This window comes from Macaca fascicularis, chromosome 1 (genome assembly GCF_037993035.2).
Source record: "Macaca fascicularis isolate 582-1 chromosome 1, T2T-MFA8v1.1".
In the NCBI taxonomy this organism is placed as follows: Eukaryota; Metazoa; Chordata; class Mammalia; order Primates; family Cercopithecidae; genus Macaca; species Macaca fascicularis.
This window is the reverse complement of record NC_088375.1, coordinates 60,692,786-60,718,781: the sequence shown is the minus strand read 5'-3', so window position 1 is coordinate 60,718,781 and position 25,996 is coordinate 60,692,786. Positions and strand designations below refer to the sequence as shown.

General features: G+C 44.8%; 1 protein-coding gene across 8 annotated transcripts; it reads left to right on the top strand.

The window, feature by feature from the left end:
* The first annotated feature begins 1,714 nt into the window (after positions 1 to 1,714).
* Positions 1,715 to 18,645, top strand: ADIPOR1 (adiponectin receptor 1). 8 transcript variants are annotated; one of them, XM_045395102.2, is made up of 9 exons: positions 1,715 to 1,845; positions 5,749 to 5,815; positions 8,870 to 9,104; positions 11,187 to 11,303; positions 12,581 to 12,752; positions 14,319 to 14,505; positions 15,530 to 15,717; positions 17,249 to 17,442; positions 17,761 to 18,645. In XM_045395102.2, the coding sequence occupies exons 3-9, from the start codon at positions 8,964 to 8,966 to the stop codon at positions 17,887 to 17,889; spliced, it is 1,128 nt and encodes a 375-aa protein (XP_045251037.1). In that variant the 5' UTR covers positions 1,715 to 1,845; positions 5,749 to 5,815; positions 8,870 to 8,963; the 3' UTR covers positions 17,890 to 18,645. The 8 variants fall into 8 exon arrangements, with proteins under 8 accessions (XP_045251037.1, XP_073889343.1, XP_015303750.1 ...); XM_074033242.1 differs by having other exon boundaries at positions 14,293 to 14,505; XM_015448264.3 differs by lacking the exon at positions 5,749 to 5,815.
* Positions 18,646 to 25,996: the final 7,351 nt, after the last annotated feature.

Below are 25,996 nucleotides of genomic sequence, written 5' to 3'. Positions count from 1 at the left end.
GAGCCTAAATGTAAATTTAGGATTGTCTGAGGCCAAACTCAAACCTAGAAGTGGGCATTGTAATCTGCTGGCATCTTGCAGCAGACAATGAGAAGGGCAGTCCAACAGAAGGATCAGCATGTGCAACAGCCTGAAGGAATGAAAGAGAAGTTCACTTTAAAGAACTAGTTCACCAAGGCCCAACATGCCAGAGGGAAAATGGAGGATGAGGCCTTAGAGGTTACAGCCAGCTCACAAAGGGCCTTGAAACACTATGCTGAAGAAACCTGGACTCAATCCTTTGGACAGTAGGAAGTTTCTGAGGGTTTTATACAACGGGCAACACGGTAATAGCTAACATTTAGAAAGCACTTACCATTGACCAGGCCTCATCATAAGAACCTGCATGAATTATCTCACTCAATCCTGACAAAGACCCAATGAAATAGTATTATTTTATTCCCATTTTTCAGATGAGGTAATTATCATTTGGAGGGATTTAGTAATGTGCTCAAGATCATACACTGGCCTGGGACAGAAGCATGGCTCTGTGTGACTCCAGAGCCCATGTTTTTAACCAGGACGAAGAGAATTAACGCCACGTCCCTGAGGCACCTATATCAGATTACAATGAGTCACTTTCTCTGCCTCTAGAATGGCACTAGTTGCACAGTGAGCTATGATCTGATGATTGCACCGCTGCACTCCAGCCTAGGTGACGGTGAGAACGTGTCCCTAAAAAAAAAAATTAAAACTTTTTTTGAGTTAACAGCCATATCGAGGTACTGTGCCAAGTACTCTATCTATATCACATAATTTAATCCTTATAATAATCCTGTGAGTTGAAGGTTCGCTCACAAGAGGAAGATCGACATTGCTTTTCTGCTTTTCAGCAACTGTGTATTGCTGTGTCTGGGGCTCCAGAGCGTGGGCTCTAGAGTCACATAGAGCCAAGCTTCTGTCCCTGGCCAGTCTGTGACCTTGAGCACATTACTGAACCCCTCCAAATGATAGTTACGTCATCTGAAAAGTGGGAATAAAATAATACTATTTCATTCTTGGGAGAAATGAGAAAATGGCAGACCCTGAAATCCCCTTCTGTGTTGTGTGGTTCAGACAAGGGCTGTACTATACCCTATGTCGTCTCCCCGATCTGCACTCTGGGTGCCTGTAGGAGCAGGAGCGGGGGCACGGGTTCACCAGCAAGAGTGGTTAGAAACAATTCCGCTCTCTGACAAGAAAATAACAGGAGGCAGACTGAGGTCTAGCCCAGGGCCTGGCAGATGGTAGGCGCTCAGTAGTTTGTGGGAGGGAGGGACTGTGAGGTTCAAGAAGGGATTAAGAAGTGTTTCAGAGATGAAACGACTAGCCTTGGGGACAGAGGAGATGAGAGACAAGGTGTATGGTAGAAAATTCAGTATTCCCTCCCGACGTTCGGCCTCATTCTCTGAAATTCCTTCTCCATCACGCACTTCAGGCTGCGATAACGAAGTGGAACGAGGTGGAGTGTGGAATCGGACGAGCGACCGCAAGCCCAGGGCGGGTGGAGGTTACCTGGCCGCGGCGGAGGGGGTGGGCAGGCGGCAGGGAAGGCGGGGCGGCAGAGCTGGGCTCCGGGCGGGAGGTGTGGCCGGCGGGCGCGGGCCTGTGATTGGGACTCCGCGAGAAGGCCTGGGATTGGACGGGCGAGGCAGAGCCCGCGAGGAGGTGACGCGGCTGCGGAGGTGACGCGGGAGGTCGCGCGCCCCTTCCGGCGCGGGGAGGGCGCTGAAGATCGGGGCCGCTCGGCCGCAGGCCGCCTCCAGCGCCGCGGGATGTAGCGCGGGGGACCGCGGCCCCCAGCAGAGCCCGCCCGCCCGCCCGGCTGTAAGTCTCCCCGGGGCTGCGCGGTGGGCGGGGACTAGGTGGGAGCGCGGGGACCCGGGGGCCCCTACCCAGGCCTGGGGAGGAGACAGCCGTTGGGGGAACCCGCTCCGAAGTGCCAAGGGGCCCGGGCCCCAGCCCTGGAGCCGCCCGGCCTCCCAGCGTCCAGCCGGTTGAGGTTGTAAACATTTCCGGCCCCTCCCACTGCGCGCCGCCTCCGAAGAGGCCTAGGTGCAGTGGGCGCTAGTCCCCGCCTGTCCCCCGACTCCCGACAGTCTTGTGAGTGCTGCGCCTTTAGCCCCACGGGGTGGAGATGCATGGGTTCCCGGGATTGGGACCAGACAGCCAGAGCTAAGCCTGGCCCCGAGGCCGCCGCGCGTGGGCAGGGAGTGCTGCGGGCCTAGGTCGCGAACCGCCTCTCAGCGGGGAACAGCCGCACGGGGTGGCGGGGAAGCCCAAAGGTTCCTACACCAACAACCTTTGGCAAGCCACGTCGTGACAGTGCCCTCACTTTGATGGGGTGGGAAGGGAGGTTGGTGATCGCTCTGCAGGGTTAAGGAAATCCTGAAGGCTGAAATGCGGGGCAGAATCGAAGCTACTTTGGGGGAAAATGAAATTTCATTAGCTGAGATATCTAGGATTGATGTATACTATCTTCTGTTTGAGAATTTTGGTCTTCAAGCCTTCGATTTTAAGAAAATAGGTAAGTGTTTCCCTCTGGTGCTCCGTGGGAGAATGGGAAACTGACAAGGCCAATTTCAGTTTACACCGTTTCAGATGTCAGAGGAGCACCAGGAGGCCATGGTTCTTTAGTAGATTAACCATAGTACTTCCCTCAAATAATTTGGAAGAAGGACTAGAAAATACAGCTGAGAATACATAGGCTGCGGTCTTCAAAACAAATGAATATTATAATGGCTGGTTCTTTTCTGAAATGAAGTAATAGTGGGGTCTGTTCACTGCTTTTCTCTTTTGCTAGTAGTTGGGTAGGGCACCATGGTGCAACTTCGGTTCCTGAGGTTGTATAGTATCTGTATACTGCCAGGAATTTAGGGTGGTGCTAAACAGATTGCAATGTCGGGGTTCCGGCTTACAGCCACTAAGTGTATTTACTCCAGGAGTAACTTTTATGTACCCATATTGTAATTTGCACTTGGGAAATCAGTCATAAAAACCAGTGTTACCTGTGAAGGCCCATGTTAGGGTAGACCTCCGCAAAACTATACCTAATTGTAGAGTAGAATCTGAAAGCCTTCTGTTCTCAGTGGTCAAGACTTTGCCTGCAGGTAGGAGAGAATCTCAGAAAAGTAACAGGAAGCAACATTAATCCACCGATCCCCATTGCTGATTTATAAAGTACACCACCTTAAGTAGGCTTTTAGGCTATTTTCAGTTTCTTCAGTCTGGCCTCATTTTACCTTTCCAGGACTCTTTGGAAAAATGAATTGTTTACTGCCCTGGGGACTGTGTTCTTTCATGTCTTGTTCACACCATATACACTCCTGGAATGCCCTGTTTCCATCTCCACCTATCAAGCTCCTTTCATAAAATCTTCCACAAAACTTTTCTGATCACTTCAACTAAAGTTGCGCTTTTCTTTTGAATTCCTCCTGCACATAATGGCACTAAGCCTTGTAAAATGATACTAGGAAAGTTATTTCCCCCGTTTAGAGGCCAACAACCATTTCAACCCTCTGACTCCTCTTTGCTTTGTCTCTCTGACCACAACACCATGCATATTGTAAGTAATCCGTATTCTCAGATTAATGAAGGTTAAGAAATTGCCCTTCTTTCTAGGCCAGTATATTTGTTCTCTGTTTCCTTAGGAAATTTCCTTTGACTTCTAATACAAAGTCAAACTGAAAACCTTTATCACTCCTACCACATTATCCTGTCCCATCTACTTATTATCACACAGGTAAGATAAGCAGTCATCTTTATATCTAGAAGCTTTGTGAATTATGGTGAGGTTTTTTTGTTGGGTCAGTACTCATCAATGTTGTTATGTCCATTTGTCCCTAATGTCACTTCCTGGACTTTGTTCCTCTCACCATGCTCGAAGTTGATTCCTTTTTCCTGCTCAGAAATGTTGGGGGCACAGGCCAGGCATGGTAACTCATGCCTGTAATCTCAGCACTTTGGGAGACTGAGGCAGGTGGATCACCTGAGGTCAGGAGTTTGAGACCAACCTGATCAACATGGCGAAACCCTGTCTCTACTAAAAATACAAAAATTATCCGGATGTGGTGGCAGGTGCCTGTAATCCCAGCTACTTGGGAGGCTGAGGCATGAGAATGAATTGCTTGAACCTGGGAGGCGGAGGTTGCAGTGAGCAGATTGTACCACTGCACTCCAACCTGGGGGATAGAGCAAGACTCTTGTCTCCAAAAAAAAAAAAAAAAAAAAAGTGGGAGCTGGCATTGGCTGGGCGCGGTGGCTCACACCTGTAATCCCAGCACTTTGGGAGGCTGATGCAGGAGAATTGCTTGAGTCCAGGAGTACTAGGCTGCAGTGAGCTATTATCATGCCACACACTCCAGCCTGGGCCTGGAACTGACTGAACTGGGAGCAAGACCCTGACTCCAAAAATAAAAAATAAAAAATGGGCTGGCGTTAAAATCCTTCATATGCCTGTATACTGTTCACTTTTTTTTGTCATAACATTAGCAAAGTTTGCCTGTCTGTTAGGGCTCAAAAACACCTCTTCAGTCAGGCACAGTGGTTCATACCTGTAATCCCAGCACTTTGGGATGCCAAGGCTGGAGGGATCGAGACTAGCCTGGGCAACATAGTGAGACCTCGTCTCTACAAAAACTAAACAAAATTAGCTGGGCATGGTGGCACATGCCTTTAGTCCCAGTTACTAAGACTTGGAAAGCTAAGGTGGGAGGATCGCTTGAGTCCAGCAGGTTGAGGCTACAGTGAGCTGAGATCACACCACCGCACTCCAGCCTGGATGACCGAGCAAGACCCTTTCTTAAAAGACTTCTTCTGTTAGGGAAGAACTACGAAGGAAGTCAGATTGTTTTTCCACTTCAGACTTTGGGACGCTTGGCATCAAGTAGGAGAGCTGAGGCCCTATTACTGTAGTTTGGTGATTTCAAACATGTGCTTTTGCTTTGACTCATATTTCTCCAACAAAGCTGTGAAACTATCCTCCCTAACATACAGTAGATAAGGGGAAAGATGACTGTGTTCTTTATCTATACTGCTAGACTGGTCTTGCTTTAGCACAAGAATCAGGCTAGGCATGGAAAGAGCCTACCCACAGACTCTCTAAAGGCCCGGGAACTAAACTCTTAGAAACTTTGTGTCTTTGCCTCCTGGAAAGGTGTGCTATAACCTGGAAAACTTGGGAATTGGTTCACAGTATAAATGTCTCCAAAAACTATCAGTGAAATAACTCTCCAGCTAACTGGCTGGTGATTAAAAATCAGTCTTTTCCCCAAGTTTGGCACAAGATTATCTTATTTATAGGAGTACAAACACCTCCCTGCTCCACAGCTTTACTCTCTAATATCCTAGGTTTACCCAGTTGGAAAGCTTAGTGGTAAAAGTTTATTAGCTTGAGTTGAAGAAATCCCATCAAAAATGCACTCAGTCGAGTTTGGCTCAAATATAATTTGCAATATTGGGTGTGGCAAGCTTGAGGGGAAAGGCATTTCCTCTAAAATACATAAGGACATAGAAAACTGGCAGAAAGTTGGCTCTCCTAGGATCGTTCTAACACCTTAGGGGTTTGTTCTGATTTTACATCATAGACTAAAACACACTTGTAATTCTCCATTGTTTGTGAGTGATCCACCCCATAGAAGTGGTATTTTCAGATCCTAGTATTATTTGCTCTTCTTTCTTGCCAGACGTCCGATCCCTATCTCTCCCTTTCCTGTCTCTGTGTTACTACAGTTTAGAAGACCAAACTGGACAATGGACTTTGCTCACTATGATGACATGATCTCCATTGACCTCCATTGTATGTACTTTAATGCATGATGATATATTTTGTATGATGAGTTGTAGCTGTCGGCTGGTTTGTGAGTTAACTGGGGTCTCAGGTTTTGGTGACTCTGGGTCTAGAAGATGTGTAGAGGTGATATAGGAGCTAGTGATAGAGGAGCTAGAGGGAATCAGAAGAACTAATAGTAATTGTGTTGGACTGAAAAGGGAAAAGGCTGATGATAACCAGAAGACTTGAGGGCATAAAAACTTTTCAGATCAAATGATGAAATTAGTAAGAATGCCAAGCTGGATTCTGCATATGATCTTTGGACCCTAATTGCCCAACTTAAATTTTCTCTATATTATTCTCATTGCCTCTAATAAAATAGTTACATAGCACTCAAAATGACTAAATTTAGTGTGTGACCGTTCTAGTTGAGGGGTTCTCTCCCTCCACTGCCCTCCTGGAGCAATCAAATTGTATCACTTATTTTTGTGCATATGACAAACTACCTATGTTATCTGGCTCTTTGAAAACAATGCTACAACTTGTTCAACTTGTATTTTGCACAGTATCTTAGAATGCCTTAGGGTGCTGTTCCTAAATACACTTGCTAAATAATGAATGTGTTGACTTACTCTGGGGAAAGGGATAAGAGAAGCCACCACAAGCACAAGAAAATGTGCATAAGCCCTTATCTAAGTGGCTAGAAGTTAAGTCATATGCTCGCAAGCTGGAATCTGCCCCATTCATTCATTTTGAAACGGGTTCTAACCAAAATAAAGTATATTTATTATCTTATGATCCGTGTGTTGCATCTCAGAACCAGAATTTTGTTTTGTTTTGTTTTGTTTCTGCCCTGATGGTCAGATCTAAATTACTGCCAACAGTATCGCAAGCTAAGTGTGCCCGTCTTTTCAGATTTATCCAAGATGCCCAAAACTATTTATGTTTTTTGCTTGCGATATAAAGTGTTTGTTTGTTTTTTTGTTTTTTGTTTTTTGCTTGCGATATGTTTTTTTTAAGTAAAGGTGCTGATTCAGTAGTACTTCACTTTGAGGAAATATGTTTTGAGGTCAGCCTATTGAGAAAGATTTCCTAGTGTCCCTGTCATGTGGGTTGCCCATCCTCAAGGTTTTCAGAGCCCCTCAGCTTCCTGTTCTCCTTGAGCTCAATTGTTCACTATGACTGTGTGCTGGCATCTCATCAGAGTCTTGCACATTTAAAGGAAGAGGAACTGCCTATGTGTTGACACCATATAAAGGTCTGCTGTATAGCAAGTTATTGTTTTTGTCTCTCTTGGACTAAATTGCTGGTTGCTTTCAGCTGTGCTTGTGGGTTGAGCGTAGCATGACTCATGACTGTTTAGAAGCTTGAGGATTGCCCTTACCTGATGTGTTAGTGTTTCTCCAGAAAGCACCAATAGGATACATACATATGGATAGAGGTGGGATTTATTAGGGGAATTGGCTCATGAGATTACGGAGACTAAGTCCCACAGTATGTCATCTGCAAGCTAGACAACGAGGGAAGTCCGTAACTGGTTCAGTTTAAGGCTGAAGGCCTGAGAACCCAGGGGTCTATTGGTGCACGTCCCAGAATCCCAACGCAGGAGAACCTGGAGTTTCTGATGTCCAAGGGCAGGAAAAGAAGGGTGTCCCAGCCCCAGGAGGGAAGGAGGGGGAGAGAGAGAGACAGAGAGACAGACAGAGTTAGGGAGTCAGAGAAAGAGATTTATAATCCCTGAGAAGGAATTGTGATTACTCTTAGATAAAAAAGAACTAACACAAGATATCAAAGATGTTTGTATATAGTGAATAGCCATGGATGATATAGTGTCTCCCTCAGGAGCAAAGTTATGTTTGCTGCCCAATATAAAAGATTGGAGCTCCCTAAGCTTAAGTTTCCTCTCCCGGAATGCAACCCACTCCATGCGCAGGTGTTACCTGGCCCTCCCTGCATTGCAATGTGGTTATTTGGGTTTGGGTGGGGCTTGGGTAACCAATGCCAGAAAATGCTAATATTCTGGCAACTGCTATTGCTATAACTAATAAAGTCCTTTGTGTGGGGTAGGGGTGGGGAAAGAACTAATCATTTACAGCATAGTGGAAATCTTTGGAAACTTTCTCCCTCTTTCCCTCTTTTTTTATTTGCATTTCCCTGAGGCCTGATTAAAGACTACTGTGAAAGTCCAACCCAGGAAAACCTAAAGTGTCTGAGATTTTTCCTAGAAAATGGAATTCTGGGTTTTTCTGATTTTGTGTGTGCCTGTCTCTAGTTTCTGAAATACTCATTTGAGTGGGGCTTAGATTATGGGTTGTGGTGGTTGAAACAAGTTCTTGCGGAGCTGGTTATTAGGTATGTGTGTGGCAAAGGGTAAACTGGGGCTGCCTCCTTGTCTTTACCTTCCTGCTTCCAGGTAAGTTCTTGCTTGCTTGCGGGACAGATTGTAATGAAAGCTTGTTATCCCAGGGTTGAACTCAGGCTATAATGCTATAATAGAATTAGTAGACTTCGCAGAGAAATTAACCACTAGGCATCTGTCCCATAACCAAGTTCCTTTTGTATGCATGACATATTTATCAAAGCATTTGTAGATAAGGTCCAACTGAGTTCAGTTGGCATTTAATTCATTTCTAAGCCTGGATGATCGTGTAGTAATTGCAGCCAGATGATGGCTTTATATTTTTGTTCCTCAGTCTCAGAGCTAGGCCTTTCTTGGGCAGAGTGAGCTTTGGGAGTGGTAGGTGAGACTCTTCTCACTAAATGGTTCCATACCTGTGGGAGTGAGTTGAGGGTGGGTAGCTGTTTTTCTGTGGTGACAGTTTGGTGCAGTAACCTTAGATCATTTGAAAGCAAGCAACTAGGTGTTACATTTTCAGCCTTACTTATAAGATCAGTGAGGTTCTGGGTAAAGGCTGACGTTAAAGAGGGAGGACAGGAATAGATTTCATTCAAGCAATTAACTGGCCTTTAGAATTGGAGACAGGATATGGGTTGATTAGCTTCTTATTCAATATTAGAGTATAGAAATGAAACTGTAAGAGGAATAAATTGTCAATCCTTCATATTTGTGTTTGCTTTTAGTGTCTACTATCACAGGGAGATCTCTGCCCCCTGGGGCTGAGAGACCCCAACCTTTCCCCAAGCTGAAGCTGCAGGGTATTGAGGTACCAGCCAGATGTCTTCCCACAAAGGATCTGTGGTGGCACAGGGGAATGGGACTCCTGCCAGTAACAGGGAAACTGACACGGTGGAACTGGCTGAACTAGGACCCCTGCTAGAAGAGAAGGGCAAACGGGTAATCGCCAACCCAACCAAAGTAAGTCATCTTCCCAGGAGTCATCCCCTTGTTCAGTTTCTCTCCTTAGAACTCTCTCAGTTTCTCTTTTTTAAGATCTCGCTGTCCAAAAGGAGGAACATTGCATTCTGGAAATGTCTCTATCCGAGTCTCTATCATAAACATCTGTTGTCTGCTTTCCCCATTGTAAGCTTTTGGGAATTCACTCATCTTTGTAACGCCAGTGCCTAGCACAAGGCCTGCAGTGCAATAAATAATCAGTAAATATCTGAATGAATGAAGGAAGCAGTCAATTAGGATTAGGTTTGGCTTCATATAACACACAAAAATCCTTACAGCTTTGACAGGACAGAAGTCTCTCAAGCAAAAGAATTTCAGAAGTAACCAATCCAGGGCTAATATGGAGACTCTACCACTATCAGGCACCTGTGTTGCTCCCCCATCACTCTTAATATGTTGCCCATCATACCCACATTCTACCCCCCATGAAGGGAAAGGAGAAGAAAGGCCCTCTCTTTCCCTTTTATTCTTATTGAGATAAGGTCTTGCCATGTTGCCCAGGCTAATCTTCTAAACTCCTAGGCTCAAGTGATCCTCCTGCCTCAGCCTCCCAAAGTGTTGGAATTACAAGTGTGAGCCACTGTGCCCGGCCACCTCTTTCCCTTTTAAAGGGACTATCTCTACTAAAAAATACAAAAATTAGCTGGGTGTGGTGGCAGTCGCCTGTAATCCCAGCTACTCGGGAGGCTGAGGCAGGAGAATCACTTGCACCTGGGAGGCAGAGGTTGCAGTGAGCTGAGATCCTGCCATTGTACTCCAGCCTGGGCAACAAGAGTGAAACCCCCTCTCAGAAAAACAAAAATAAAGGGACTATCAGGAAGTACCTCATAACACTTAGGCCAGAACTTACTTACATAGCTATATTCAGCTGCAGTGGAGGTTGGAAAGTGCAGCCTGAGTAAAATTGCAGTAACATTGCCACCCTGAACAAAACTGTGGACTTTGTTACTTAGGAAGAGAGAGAATGGACATTGGGGTAGGCTGGCTGGAAGCTGTAGCACAAAATCTAAGATGGACAATGTGTTTACCAGTGACCATCAACAACAGGAGAGAAATAGCCCAGAAAAGGAGTTGAACTGCCAGGCTTTCTATAGACATGATTCAGAGCCTTGGGATAGAGAGAGAGAAAAAAGTTCCCTTCCTTTCACAGGCAAGTGCTCTCCTCGGTGTGCTCTTTTAGGCCCTGGAGTCAGTACTGCTGTTTTCCATGGAACCAGTTTTGAGGCCCTGGTACTCCGGGGAGCTGCTATAGATACAAAGTTTCAATCATGACAGCATCCCTAGAGTCAGTGAACAGGGAACTCTGAACAGAATTATTGTTATGGAACTCTCTGAAACTCTTTTTCATTGTTTTGAAAATGTAGGCTGGGCTGGTAGCACAGCCTGTAATCCCAGCACTTTGGTAGGCCAAGACAGGAGGATCACTTGAGGTCAGGAGTTCCAGTCTGGCCAACATGGTGAAACTGCATCTCTACTAAAAGTACAAAAATTAGGCAGGCGTGGTGGTGGGTGCCTGTAATCCCAGCTACTTGGAGGCCAAGGCATGAGAATTGCTTGAACCTGGGAGGCGGAGGTTGCAGTGAACAGAGATTGCACCACTGTATTCCAGCCTGGGTGACAGAGGAATATTCCATCTCAAAAAAAAAAAAAAGAAAAGAAAAGAAAGAAAGAAAATGTAATGGCCTAGAAGAGATAACTCTTTGGGAAACTGAGGAAAGTTGAGAACCACTATCCTAGAGGAAAGGATGTCATTCAGTACCTAGAGCTGGTATGCTAATCCTGCATTTCCCCAATGCTAGTCTCTGTGAGAGTCCTTTTACACACTGCATAGAATGTTCACTCCAGCATTTATGAAGTATTAATACATTTCTAACTAGTATTGTAAACTAAGTATGTATGCTTTTGGAGAAGAGACCACAAGACCCTCTGTAGGAAAGAGGCTGGGCAGAAGGCGTTAGGTTTGGGTTTTTCTGGGTCTCTGCTCTGGAATAGCAGAGTTTATGAGATGACTCCCTGGATTGTTGTGGGGTTTTTCCCCCACAGGCTGAAGAAGAGCAAACATGTCCAGTGCCCCAGGAAGAAGAGGAGGAGGTGCGGGTACTGACACTTCCCCTGCAAGCCCACCACGCCATGGAGAAGATGGAGGAGTTTGTGTACAAGGTATGGCCTATGAGTTTCTGTCCTGGAAGAGGAAGGGCAGCAGGCCTGTCTGGGATGTCCCCAGCCAGCAAGCTTCCACTGGGTTGAAGAGCTTTTACTCCTGGGAAGGAGTGGATTTGCCATCTACTCCCTGGATCCTGTCCATAGTGCATGGATCCTAGATTAAGAACCCCTACTCTAAAAAGACGTGAAAACCCCTACTCCAAAAAGTAAAGAACTTAGAATCTAATTGGTGGAGGGATGGGACATGAGATAGAATCTCCTGGAGAGGGGCAAAGGAGGGATCTGTGTGCTTTTTAAAATGATGTTTATAATTGTTTTGTTTTTATTCAGTATATCAATTTTGAGATTTCAAGTAGCCTAAAGGAAGTTGTACCATATTTTTTTTTTTTGAGACGGAGTTTTGCTCTTGTCTCCCAGGTGCAATGGCACGATCTCAGCTCACCGCAACCTCTGCCGTCCGGGTTCAAGCCATTCTCCTGCCTCAGCCTCCCGAGTAGCTGGGATTACAGGCATGTGCCACCACGCCCAGCTAATTTTTGTACTTTTAGTAGAGACAGGGTTTCTCCATGTTGGTCTGGCTGGTCTCGAACTCCCAACCTTAGGTGATCCGCCCACCTTGGCCTCTCAAAGTGGTGGAATTACAGGCGGGAGCCACTGTGCCCAGCCTGGTTGCACCATATTTTCTTAAAAGGTTGAGAAACACTTACTTAAAACTTCTCCAGATAAACTAACATAAAACAAAGACAAAGGGTTTGTTTTTTTTTTTTTGGAGTACAGAGTCTTGCTTGGTCACCCAGGCTGGAGTGCAGTGGTGCAGTCTCCACTCACTGCAACCTCCGCCTCCCAGGTTCAAATGATTCTCCTGCCTCGGCCTTCCAAGTAGCTGGGTTTACAGGTGCCTGCCACCATGCCCAGTTTTTGTATTTTTAGTAGAGACAGGGTTTCACCATGTTGATCAGGCAGGTCTTGAACTCCTGACATCAGGTGATCCACCCGCCTCAGCCTCCCAAAGTGCTAGGATTACAGGCATGAGCCGCAGCACCCAGCCAGGATTTTTTTTTTTTTTTTTAATGGTCAAAATATGAGTCAGGACTCTGCTAGTCCCATTCATGCTATGTCTTGGATATCTCCCAGTCCAGGCTGGTTCTCTACTACTACTTAGGACCATTCAGAGCCTCATTGACATCTTCTTAGACTGGTTCTCCATCATTGCTTGTCCTTGGGGAAGGTACTATTCTCTAGTGCCCTACCTAGAGAAAGTGTGTATGTTCTAGGTCTGGGAGGGACGTTGGAGGGTCATCCCATATGATGTGCTCCCTGACTGGCTAAAGGACAATGACTATCTGCTACATGGTCACAGACCACCCATGCCCTCCTTTCGAGCTTGCTTCAAGAGCATCTTCCGCATCCATACAGAAACTGGCAACATCTGGACCCATCTGCTTGGTGAGTGGTTTGGATGGGGAAAAGTCGAATTCATTGTCTCCCTAACTGCCGAGGGATTATAGAGCCAAACAGAGTTGCTCGGATTCATTGACAGTTGGTGTTCTGCCTTTAAACTACTAATGACCTTGGTTGACCCTTGATCACTGATCTTTAAGACTGAGAGTAAAAGGCCTAGAAACCAAAGAAATTGGGACTAGATATTCTTTTGTGATCCCTGGCAGAACTGTTCTAGGTGGAGACAATTCCCTGTACTTCATAATTTCCGACTATAAAAGTAAAATGTAGGCCGGGCACGGTGGCTCAAGCCTGTAATCCCAGCACTTTGGGAGGCCAAGACAGATGGATCACGAGGTCAGGAGATCGAGACCATCCTGGGGAACACAGTGAAACCCCGTCTCTACTAAAAAGTACAAAAAAACTAGCCGGGCGAGGTGGCGGGCGCCTGTAGTCCCAGCTACTGGGGAGGCTGAGGCAGGAGAATGGCGTAAACCCGGGAGGCGGAGCTTGCAGTGAGCTGAGATCCGGCCACTGCACTCCAGCCTGGGCGACAGAGCGAGACTCTGTCTCAAAAAAAAAAAAAAAAAAGTAAAATGCCAACGTTTCAAAAAATGGTCTTTTTGTCTGGGTTTCTGTGACCGGTGCCACTTTCTTTGAAACTTTTGACTGCAATTACACAGCTAAACCTCATAGCTTTCTGATTTTTTCTTTTTTTTCAATAGCTCTTGGGCTACAAAGGGTGGGGATTGGATTTGGTTACATGGATGAATTATATACTGGTGAATTCTGAGATTTTAATGCACCTATCACCTGAGCAGTGTACATTGTACCCAATATGTAGTTTTTCTATCCCACACCCCTATCTCACCCTCCCGCTTCTGAGTCTCCATAATCCATTATATCACTCTGTAGGCCTTTGCATACTCATAGCTTAGCTCCCACTTGTAAGTGAGAACATACATAGTATTTGATTTTTCATTCCTAAGTTACTTCACTTAGAATAGTGGCCTTCAGCTTCATTCAGGTTGCTGCAAAAGACATTATTGCATTCGTTTTTATGGCTGAGTAGTATTCCATGGTGTACATACACCACATTTTCTTTATTCACTCATGGTCAATGGACACTTAGGTTGGTTCCATATCTTTAGAGTTGTGAATTGTGCTACAATAAACATAACATGGGCATGTGTCTTTTTCATATGACTGCTTTTCCTTTGGGTAGATACCTAGTAGTGGGATTGGTGGATCAAATAGTAGCTCTACTTTTAGTTCTTTAAGGAATCTCTGTACCCTTTTCCATAAAGGTTATACTAATTTATAATTTACATTCCCGCAAGGAGTGTATAAGCATTCCCCTTTCACCACATCCATGCCAACATCTGTTGTTTTTTGACTTCTTAATAATGGCCTTTCTTGCAGGAGTAAGGTGGTATCTCATAGTGCTTTTAATTTCTATTTCCCTGATCGTTAGTGATGTTGCCCTTAGCTCACTGATTCAAAAACATCAACCGTCAAAGCGTACACATTCCCTTTTTTCTTACAGGTTTTTTTAATTTTACCCTCCTGCAGGTTTCGTGCTGTTTCTCTTTTTGGGAATCTTGACCATGCTCAGACCAAATATGTACTTCATGGCCCCTCTACAGGAGAAGGTGGTTTTTGGGATGTTCTTTTTGGGTGCAGTGCTCTGCCTCAGCTTCTCCTGGCTCTTTCACACCGTCTATTGTCATTCAGAGAAAGTCTCTCGGACTTTTTCCAAGTGAGTTGAAAGAACACCATAGGAAAGGACTGTGCACTGTTGTCACATCTTGAGATCCCAGTGCTTACTGGGTGCTAGGAGCTCATGTTACTCCTAAAGGTTTCTGGATATGCCAGAGGAAAGCCTCTCTGTTCTGTGGGGATGGTGGGGTGATGAAGCTTTTCTCCTGAACAGTTAATGAACAGACTTACTGCATCCTCCTCAACAGATGGAGGGACCAATTGTGGAATATATTTTCTACCTGAAAAGTACTATCTTTTGTGCGGCTTAGAGTGCCAGTGCACTGGCTGCTTTCCAAGACCTTGTACCCATTCCTAGCGTAACTTACTATTAGCCCAAGCCAGAGTAGGGTGTGGTGAATAGTCTGTGCTTCATTCTGCTGGTGCTCCTACCCACCAGTCAAGTAAAGCTTATCTTTGCTGCCCATGCATTGCTGGAAGCTCCAGATGTCCATCATCGTGTGCTTTCTCTCTTCCCCAGCTGTGAGCCTGGGGTTCTATTTGTTTGCTTGTTTTTGTTATTATTGGTTTTGGTGGTGACAGTGGTATATTATTTTGTTTTTCCTAACAACATCAGTAAGAAGGGTACATTTTCCTCATTTAAAAAGTCAACTAAGATAGAAAAAGCTAGAGTATCCCTTAGTGCCACTCCCAATTTAAGAATTTTGTTTTTAGAACTCATTCTATCAGAATAGGAGAATTTTCAAAGCCCTTCCTGAGTGTGATGCTGGGAACCAGCTGGATTGTGATGGAATTTCTATATTCGAGTGTCTACTAGGGGAGATACAGCTGTTCACTAGTAAGGGAAAGGGATAGAGTTCTTTGAATGGGGATTCTTAGAGACTTTTCCATCGTAAAATAGAAGTGACCTTGTGGAATTTTAATCCAGAATACAGGATAGATTGTATGGGAAGTGAGGGGATGGTTCAATCTGGGAGCAGGTGGAGAACAGAAAGAGCTAGTTAAAGGAGCCATACAAATTCATTTCCCCCACTGATTTGTTTCATTTTTGTGGTTCTTTTTAGACTGGACTATTCAGGGATTGCTCTTCTAATTATGGGGAGCTTTGTCCCCTGGCTCTATTATTCCTTCTACTGCTCCCCACAGCCACGGCTCATCTACCTCTCCATCGTCTGTGTCCTGGGCATTTCTGCCATCATTGTGGCGCAGTGGGACCGGTTTGCCACTCCTAAGCACCGGCAGACAAGAGCAGGTAGGTCGGAAGACATATGTAAACCTCAAAAGTATTTAGACCTTAGGCCTAATAGGCTCAAACCTATCTGAGCCTTAAGGTTTGCAGCTTGAGAACCCCACCCAAGCCCTGATTTGTGTTTCAGAACTTTCAAAACAGCATCAATTTCAAAGCTCAGTTCATACTATTTCAGTAGAATGCTAATAGGACAGATCATTACCCAGCTAGTCAATTAACTGCAAGCACAGATATAGCTACTCTTATACTTGGTCTGTGACAGTTTAAAAATGTAGCAAGCACAGTAATTTTAGTGACCTGAGTCCCAAGCTCAGATCAATGGATTAAAATTAAAACCCTCAGAGGCATTTTACTAAGGGAATGGAATACCTGGTTTGGTGAATGAAAATATCTTGAGCATAAACACTGGTAACAAAGTAATAGCTACAAGCATAAACATCTTTGTGTTGTCTCATCTCATCTGGACTCTTATTTTAAGCTTTCGTTACTTGCAGCAACACCACCAATTACCACTAGTCTTTATCTCCTTTACAATTAATATCTGCTATATTTTAACCTTCAGTTAATTAAATATTGTCTGGGAGCAGTGGCTCATGTCTGTTATCCCAGCACTTTGGGGGGCCGAGGCGGGCGGATCACTTGAAGTCAGGAGTTCGAGACTAGCCTCTCCAACATGGTAAAACCCTGTTTTTATTAAAAATATAAAAGTTAGTCGGCGCTGTGGCAGGCGCCTGTAATCCCAGCTCCTCGAGAGGCTGAGGCGGGAGAATCACTTGAACCCAGGGAGGGCAGAGGTTGCAGTGAGCCAAGATTGCGCTGCTGCACTCCAGCCTGGGCAACAAAGAAAGACTCTATGTCAAAAAAAAAAGAAAAAAGAAAAGAAAGAAAAGGAAAAGAAAAGAAAAATAATAATGAAATATTTATCAAGCACCAGCCACGTGCCATGCACTGTGCTTAAACAAGGGTATCTACAAAGATGGAGAGGTAGTCCCTGCCCTTCAGTTATGTGTAGTGTAATGGTATTGAGACAAGTACCCATTCTTCCCTTGCTCTTGCCTTATCTGTGTGTCCCGGCAGCTACAGGATAACTGCTAATCTGGGTATATCTGTCTACTCAGGAGGTCAGAGTCCCGGTTATGTAAGACTTTTATGATCTTAACAGGAAGCCTCCCCTACGCTTCTCTGACTTGGGAGCCAACTGAAGCCTTTGCCATCTAAGTTCTGTACCCAAATTAGACATCAGAGGGTCTTGACATAACATTTTTACCTAAATTCCTTAACAGATAATGAAAAATACGAGATGTTTGTTCTTGGTGCTCCTTAAAAGGTAGTAAGCACTTACACAGCTTCTTCCCATTCAGGACATAGAAGAAATATCTGCTGAGTGTTATCCATCTGGTAACTAAGTTTCCTAAACATGTACTGTTCATCCAAAAATAGCTAATTATCATAAACATTGAAATTTCAGAGTAAGCAGTGCCTTCCATGTGGTGGCTCTTTCCTTGTCTGACAGTCTTATGTCTGTTCTGTTCAGGCGTGTTCCTGGGACTTGGCTTAAGTGGCGTCGTGCCCACCATGCACTTTACTATTGCTGAGGGCTTTGTCAAGGCCACCACAGTGGGCCAGATGGGCTGGTTCTTCCTCATGGCTGTGATGTACATCACTGGAGCTGGCCTTTATGCTGCTCGAATTCCTGAGCGCTTCTTTCCTGGAAAATTTGACATATGGGTAAGAAATGAGTCTTCCAGCAGGGCCTGTGATGGTGAATGAACAGCCCACATTTAAAGGTCTGAGGCAAAGGTGGTGAGAGACTGGGATCATATAGTGTGTGGAGGTACATATATGTACATTGAAGGAAAATTGTCAGTGTTAACATTTTGGTGTATTTCTGACAAGGACTGTGTTTTTAAAACTATACCACTTTTATGATATTAAAACAAATTTGTTTAATTAAGGAGAAACTAGAAGTAGCAAATGCTTTCTCCTACTTGTTTCTTATTCCTCCTTGCATTATCCTAAAGGCTCTTCTCTTTTTTATTCCTACAGTTCCAGTCTCATCAGATTTTCCATGTCCTGGTGGTGGCAGCAGCCTTTGTCCACTTCTATGGGGTCTCCAACCTTCAGGAATTCCGTTACGGCCTGGAAGGCGGCTGTACTGATGACACCCTTCTCTGAGCCTTCCCACCTGCGGGGTGGAGGAGGAACTTCCCAAGTGCTTTTAAAAATAACTTCTTTGCTGAAGTGAGAGGAAGAGTCTGAGTTGTCTGTTTCCAGAAGAAACCTCTTAGAGAATTCAGTACCAACCAAGCTTCAGCCCAGTTTCACCCCCACTGGGCAATAAACTTTCCATTTCCATTCTCCTAGCTGGGGATGGGGCATGGTGAGACTCAGCCATCCCCCCCAGCAGTTACCCTCCTCAGCAAGGCATCTACCGGCCCCTCACAGAGACAGTACTTTGAAACTCATGTTGAGATTTTATCCTCTCCTCCAGCCATTTTGGGAAAATTTTGGACTGGGACTCTTCAGAAATTCTGTCTTTTTTTCTGGAAGAAAATGTCCCTCCCTTACCCCCATCCTTAACTTTGTATCCTGGCTTATAACAGGCCATCCATTTTTGTAGCACACTTTTCAAAAACAATTATATACCCTGGTCCCATCTTTCTAGGGCCTGGATCTGCTTACAGAGCAGGAAGAAGCAAGCCACCAACTTTTACCTAGCCCGGCTAATCATGGAAGTGTGTCTAGGCTTCAAGTAACTTGAGTTTTAATTTTTTTTTTTTTCTTGGCAGAGTAATGTAAAATTTAAATGGGGAAAGATATTTAATATTTAATACTAAGCTTTAAAAAGAAACCTGCTATCATTGCTATGTATCTTGATGCAAAGACTATGATGTTAATAAAAGAAAGTACAGAAGACACTTGGCATTCAAAGATTTCACATGTATGGTCTTGATTATTTGCACACAACTCCAAAAGATTAAGTCAGACCTGTGATAATTTCAGATTCTCCTGAGGCACAAATTTGAATCATAGGCATTGACAGGCTGGCACATGCAGGCCAATAAATGAACCTAATTGAATTCCTAGCATCCGTTCCCCAATACAGCTTTTTTATGTAATTGTTGCACGAATTATCTTTTTACATTTTTAAATTTTTTTTTTCATAGAGCCATTTGAAAAGAACAGACCATCTTGTTAGAGAAATCAGTATGTTATAGTAGTGTTCAATAATTAGGAGATTCTCAGGGTCGGGTGCAATGGCTCACGCCTGTAATCCCAGCACTTTGGGACTCCGAGGCGGGTGTATTGCTTGAGACCGGGAGTTCGAGACCCACATGGCCAACATGGTAAAACCCCATCTCTACTAAAAATACAAAAATTAGCCTCGTGTGGTGGTGGGCGCCCTGTAATCCCAGCTACTCGGGAGGCTAAGGCACGAGAATCACTTGAACCCGGGAGGTGGAGGTTGCAGTGAGCTGAGATCACACCGCTGCACTCGCCTGGGCAACAGAGCAAGACTGTCTCAAAAAAATAATAGTAATAGGTTGGACGCGGTGACTCATGCCTTTAAGCACTTTGGGAGGCTGAGGTGGGTGGATCACAAGGTCAGGAGTTCAAGACCAGCCTGGCCAAGATGGTAAAACCCTGTCTCTACTAAAAATAAAAAAATTAGCCAGACATGGCAGGCCCGTGTAATCCCAGCTACTTGTTGCTTGAACTTGGGAGGCGGACGTTGCAGTGAGCCAAGATGGTGCCACTGCATTCCAGGCAACAGAGTGATACTCCATCTAAAAAAAAAAAAAAAAAGTAATAGTAGTAATAATTAGAAGATTATCAAAAGTGTTGGAATATATCCCAAAGTTTAGGGATATATCCCACGTTGCCTAAGGTCTCATCCAGGGGTCATTCCATGCCTTTCAGTGCTACTGTGAATTGTGCTCAAGCTGACATGAGTGCTGTTCATTATATAGCACAAGATAGCAGTAATCACTTCTCAGCTAATACAGGCAGTTTAAGGGCAGTCTTCTTGAGTTAAGGTTGGGTTCACATCAAGGGTCAAGTTTCTACAGTGGAAGAACAAATTATCCTTTTAAAAAAATAATCCACCTACACCAACAGGAAAAGTTTCTCTGCCTCAAGTAGTAACCAGGGAAATGTAAATTAAAACCAAAATGATAAACTGTCCCACTCTGACCAGACTGAAACCAAATTAGAAGCCTAATATTGAGTGTTGGTGCAGATGTGGAGCAGACCAGATGCTGCTGGTGGAAGTATACATTGGCAGGACCACTTTATGTGGACACACACAGAGTATATACATGTTACAACATTCAAACATTTCGTGAAACGACACTATACAATATGAAATGCATCTGATACCTACCCTAGGTTACTTAAAAACAGTGCTGGCTGACCCACTAAATTGTTCTCATGACTCAGTAATGGGTCACTACTCGCGCTTCGGAACACACTGCTCTTGAAAAACCTGGCTTGTGCCAAAGGGTTCATTGCAACTGTCTAGTAGCAAAATATTGCAAACAAGCCAAATGTCCAAAACTGTTGAATGGAAAAATGTATCTTGGTGTATTCATATAATGAAACACTACTGGTGAAAATGAATTACAGTGACAAGCAACAAGATGGTTGAGCCTCAGAAATAAGATTGGCAGGAAGGGAGGGAAGCAACAGAATACATTTGCATAATTGCATGTATGTAAAATTAAGAAACTTGCTAAATTAATGATAGGTTTAAGGATACAAACACGATAAAAACTTTAAAGAGGGAATGTTAATTCAGAATAATGTTTACCTCTGAAGGACTAAGAATCTTTAAAGTTTATGTTATTTGAAGTTAGGTGGTGACCACATGTGTGATCCTTGTGCCTAGGATCATGTGATACTTACTGCCTTTATACAATGAATGTTTTATATGTTTAATCCAAAACCATTTTAAGTCTTAAAAAATGCTTGAGGAACTGTTGGCAGAAGTCACAAACTCATGACCTGTACATCAAAAACATCCATAGACATGTTTGGCCTTGCACAGTGAGAATCATCAACGGTGGCTCAAAAGCAGTTATGTATGTCCTTTATAGAAGGCTGGTGCTCTCCAGTTCATCATGGTCCCTACCTAGAATGATGGTCTCAGGCATCTGAGTTTGCAGCCGCTAGTATAAGAAATGGAAGGAAACCTAGGGATCGTATCTGATCCAATCCCATGTTCTAGATGAGGAAATGAGATCCATAGCTGTTCAGAAGGCTTAGCGTGTGGGGGAGGATTGCACGAGTCCGGGAGTTGGAGGCTGTAGTGAGCTGTTACCACACCACTGCACACCAGTCTGGGTGACACAGCAAGAGCCTATCTCTTAAAAACATAAAATAAATTTAAAAACAACCTAATGTGTGTTTCTTCATTTCCCCGTACTAGACGAGATCAGGGAAAGAGGATCTAAGAGATAACATTTATTGAGCACCTATTTGGTACTTTTAGTATGTCATTTTATATCGTTGACTCTGTGGAATACATAGTAAGTGTAGGTAGAAAATAAGTTAGTCTTTCCCCTAGTTCTTCATTCACTAATAGGAAAGGGATAGAATCAGATTCTCAGCTTTCATTCTTGGCCTTTTTTTTTTTTCTTTTTTGAGACAAAGTCTTGCTCTGTTACCCAGGCTGGAGTGCCATGGTGCGATCTCAGCTCACTGCAACCTGGCTCACTGGGGTTCAAGCGATTCTTCTGCCTCAGCCTCCCAAGTAGCTGGGATTACAGGCACATGCCACAAAGCCCAGCTAATTTTTGTATTTTTAGTAGAGATGGGGTTCCACCATGTTGGCCGGGGGCTGGTCTCAAACTCCTGACCTCAAGTGATCTGCCCACCTCGGCCTTTCTTTAATGACAGTTCATTAGTGTTTCTGTCATTTACTTATTCCATAGTGCGTAGCACCTAACAGGTTTGAGGACCACACTGGATTTCAGCTGCTATGGATCTGCTTATTGCCTCATCTAGAAAATTGATGGAGTTATATCAGGTGTGATATCTAGGTTTCCTTCCAGTTCAATACTAGTGGCTGCAAATTCAGATCCCTCCAGAAAACTAATACTTTTTCCTAAGGTGAGGGACAGGATTGGAGCCAGTATCTGAATCCAGGTCATTCTCATTTAAAGCCCATGTTATAAAGACTCAGGTCACTTAAAAATTCCTTTTGCTCCTGTTTTCAACATCTTCCCTTGCTTTTGTCAGAACTGCTAACTAGCAGCAAGTCACTGTTACCTTCTTTCTCTAATTGCATACTTCTGGTTCATTCACTTACTTTCTAAATACTTGAGGACCTGTTATGTGCTAGGCATTACAGAACAAATAACAAAAACACTGATGAACTTGAATTAAAGAAAGGCGAAGAATAAAAGCTAAGAATCTGATTTTGCCCCTTTTCCTATCACTAAATCAAAAAATAGGGGAGAGCCTAACTTATCTCTATAAGCCATCCATTTTCTTTTTTAAAAAATTTTCTTTTTTTTTTAAATTTGAGGGGGGTGTGTGTGTGTGTGTGTGTGTGTGTGTGTGTGTGTGTTTTCTATTGACTGATATGGTTTGGCTGTGTCCTCACCCAAATCTCGTTTTGAATTGTAGTTCCCATAGTCCCCATGTGTCGTGGGATGGATCTAGTGGGAGGTAATTTAATCATAGGGGTGGTTACCCTCATGCTGTTCTCATGAGAGTGAGTGAATTCCCACGAGATCTGATGGTTTTATAAGGGGTTTTCCCCCTCTTACTTGGCACTTCTTGCCATCGCCATGTGAAGAAGGATGTGTTTGCTTCCCCTTCCACTACGATTGTAAGTTTCCCTAGGCTTCCCCATGAATGCTGAAATGTGAGCCAATTAAAACTCTTTCCTGGCTGGGCACGGTGGCTCACGCCTATAATCCCAGCACGTTGGGATGCCGAGGCGGGTGGATCACTTGAGGTCAGGAGTTCAGTACCAGCCTGGCCAACATGCTGAAACCCTGTCTCTACTAAAAATACAAAAATCAGCCAGGCTGGCCAGGCTCAGTGGCTCACGCCTGTAATCCCAGCACTTTGGGAGGCCGAGGTGGGTGGATCACTTGAGGTCAGGAGTTCAAGTGACCTGAACTGACCTGTAGCTGGCCAACATGGTGAAACCCCATCTCTACTAAAAATACAAAAAAATTAGCTGAGTGTGGTGGCAGACACCTGTAATCCCAGCTACTTAGGAGGCTGAGTCACAAGAATCACTTGAACCTGGGAGGCAGAGGTTGCAGTGAGCCAAGATTACACCACTGCACTCCGACCTGGGTAACAGAGTGAGACTCCGTCTCAAACAAACAAACAAACAAACAAAAACCAGCCAGGCATGGTGGCTCATGCCTGTAATCCCAGCTACGTGGGAGGATGAGGCAGGAGACTTGCTTGAACCTGGGAGGTAGAGGTTGCAGCGAGCTGAGATTGCACCACTGCAGTCCAGCCTGGACAACAGAGCAAGATTCCATCTCAAAAAAAAATTTTTTTTTCCTTTATAAATTATCCAGTCTGGGGAATATCTTTGTTAGCAGCCAGAGAACAGACTAATACACCATCCATTTTTAATTTTTAAAAAATATAACTTTGGGAACATTAGTAAATTTGGATTATTGCAAATGAATAGGACCCAAAGAAATTCTCACATGTCCTGCGTGTTAGTCTAGTTCTCAGGAAAGTGCTTGCTAAGATGAAATTAAATGTGCATATATTTTATTAGGGGAAATGCTTATATGTAAAGGAAAATAGGAAGCGGCCCAGAGAAGACTGGGACAGCCACTAGACCTTGAGGAAAAGAGAATAGGGAACAGCGTTCTAAGCTGCCTTGCAATCTAAGGAAGGTTCAGCAAAGTTGTTTCGGGGAGGTCCTTGATCTGTTGACAAGTCCCTTCACTGACAAAGGAGTCCGATCTCCCCTGAAATGGGTTTGTCTGCATATCTCGGCTCTCCCTAGTCACGGGTAGGCAGCAGCCTTTGGGGGGCACAACCTTGGCCTGGGTGCAAATTCAGGGAATGAAGTCCTAAGCAGCAACAGAGGCACTGCTTGGATTACACCCAGTGAGTAACTGAGAGGTGCATCCTCATGTCTGCCATACTCTGGCAGTACAAAAATGCAATGTACTTTGCCTGGTGGGTTTGCAGATTCCATCTACACTCTATGTACTTGATCTAGAGTTCCAAGGAAAACTCCGTTTTCCCTCACTTCAGTAGCTATGAACTCTCAGAATCACACCAAATGTCCAAACCATAAAGGCAAGATGATGTATAGAACCTGACTGACACCTTATCCAGACCCACCCCTCCAGAATAGACCTAAGAAACTCAGAATTCTGGGATGTGGAGTATTGGGTCAGATATCCAAATGACTGGGAATATTCTTGTATGGGAAGGATAGTGTCCTATGAGAGAAAGACCCAAATATATGCCAGGACTGTAACCCTGAAGGAAAAAAGAGTCAGGAGAAGGAGGTGGAGCAAGATGGTGGAATAGAAGTCTATACCATTCCTCCCCGCAGAACACCACATTTTTTTTTTTTTTTTTTTTTTTTTGAGACGGAGTCTCGCTCTGTCGCCCGGGCTGGAGTGCAGTGGCCGGATCTCAGCTCACTGCAAGCTCCGCCTCCCGGGTTTACGCCATTCTCCTGCCTCAGCCTCCCGAATAGCTGGGACTACAGGCGCCCGCCACCTCGCCCGGCTAGTTTTTTTTGTATTTTTTTTAGTAGAGACGGGGTTTCACCGTGTTAGCCAGGATGGTCTCGATCTCCTGACCTCGTGATCCGCCCGCCTCGGCCTCCCAGAGTGCTGGGATTACAGGCTTGAGCCACCGCGCCCGGCCTTTTTTTTTTTTTTTTTGAGACAGAGTCTCACTCTGTCGCCCAGGCTGGAGTGCAGTGGCATAATCTCGGCTCACTGCAACCTCTGCCCTCCGAGTTCAAGGGATTCTCCTGCCTCAGCCTCCCAAGCAGCTGGTATTATGGGCACCTGCCACCATGCCCGGCTAATTTTATTTTTTTGTATTTTTCTTAGAGAGGGGGTTTTACCATTTGGCCAGGCTGGTCTTCAACTCCTGATCTCGTGATCCACCCGCCTCAGTCTCCCAAAGTGCTGGGCTTACAGGCGTGAGCCACTGTGCCCGGCCAGAACACCAAATTTTAACCAATATCTATACACAGAAAAGCACTCACAAGAACAGAAAATCAGGTGAGCAATTGCTGTACCTGGTTTTAACTACATATTGCTGTAAGAGGCATTGAGGAAGGCAAGACAGACAGTCTTGAATTGCCAATGCCACCCTCCATCCCCCAGCAGTAGCCATGCGACATGGAGATGGAATCTGCACTTGGGAGAGGGAGAACACAGCAACCAGGAGACTGTACATTGAACTTAGTGCTGCCCTGTCACAGTGGGGAATAAAACCATGCAGGGCTCAGCCAGTGCCCATGTACAGAGGGAGCATTTGGACTAGCCTAAACCAGAAGAGAATCACCCATCCCAGCAGTTAGAACTTGAGTTTCTCTGCAAGCCTCACCACCATGAGCTGAAGTGCTCTGTAGTTCTAGGTAAACTTGAAAGGCAGTCTAGGACATGAGGACTGCAATCCCTAGGCAGTCCTTAGTGCTGGGCTGAGCTTAGAGCCAGTGGACTAGTGTGGCACGTGACCTAAGGAGACAATATCTATAGCCGCTAAGGGATTGCTTGTGCCATCCCTCCCTTGCTTCATTGCAGCTTCCAGCAATAAAAGGGACTCCTTTCTGCTTAAGGAGAGAAAAGCAAAGAGTAAAGAGGACTTTGCCTTGCATCTTAGATACCAGCTGAGCACAGTAGGTTAGGGCACCAGGCAGAGCTGTGAGGCCTCCATTCAAGACCCTAGCTTCTGAGTGACATTTCTAGCCAGACTCTGGGTCAAAAGGAAACCCACTTCCTTGAAAGAAAGGACCCAGTCCTGGCAAGATTGATTACCTGCTGACTAAAGAGCCCTTGGGCTTTGAATAACCAGCAGTGATATCCAGGGAGTACACTGTGGGCCTTGGGCTCTGAGATGTGCTGGCTTCAGGCGTGACCCAGCACATCCCAAGCTGTGATGGCTACAGTGAAAGACTCCTTCTGCTTGAGAAACAGCAGAGGGAAAAGTAAAAGGACTTTGTCATACACCTTAGATACTAGCTCAGGCACAGTGGGGCAGAGCAACAAGCAGCCTTTTGGGGTCCCCAAGTCCAGGCCTAGGCTCTTGAACAATATTTCTGGAC

Coding starts and splice junctions, on each gene's coding strand:
- ADIPOR1 (XM_015448264.3), top strand. CDS start 8,964: ATGTCTTCCCACAAAGGATCTGTGGTGGCACAGGGGAATGGGACTCCT. Junction 14,506..15,529: donor GTCTCTCGGACTTTTTCCAA/GTGAGTTGAAAG, acceptor GGTTCTTTTTAG/ACTGGACTATTCAGGGATTG. Junction 17,443..17,760: donor CTGGAAAATTTGACATATGG/GTAAGAAATGAG, acceptor TTATTCCTACAG/TTCCAGTCTCATCAGATTTT.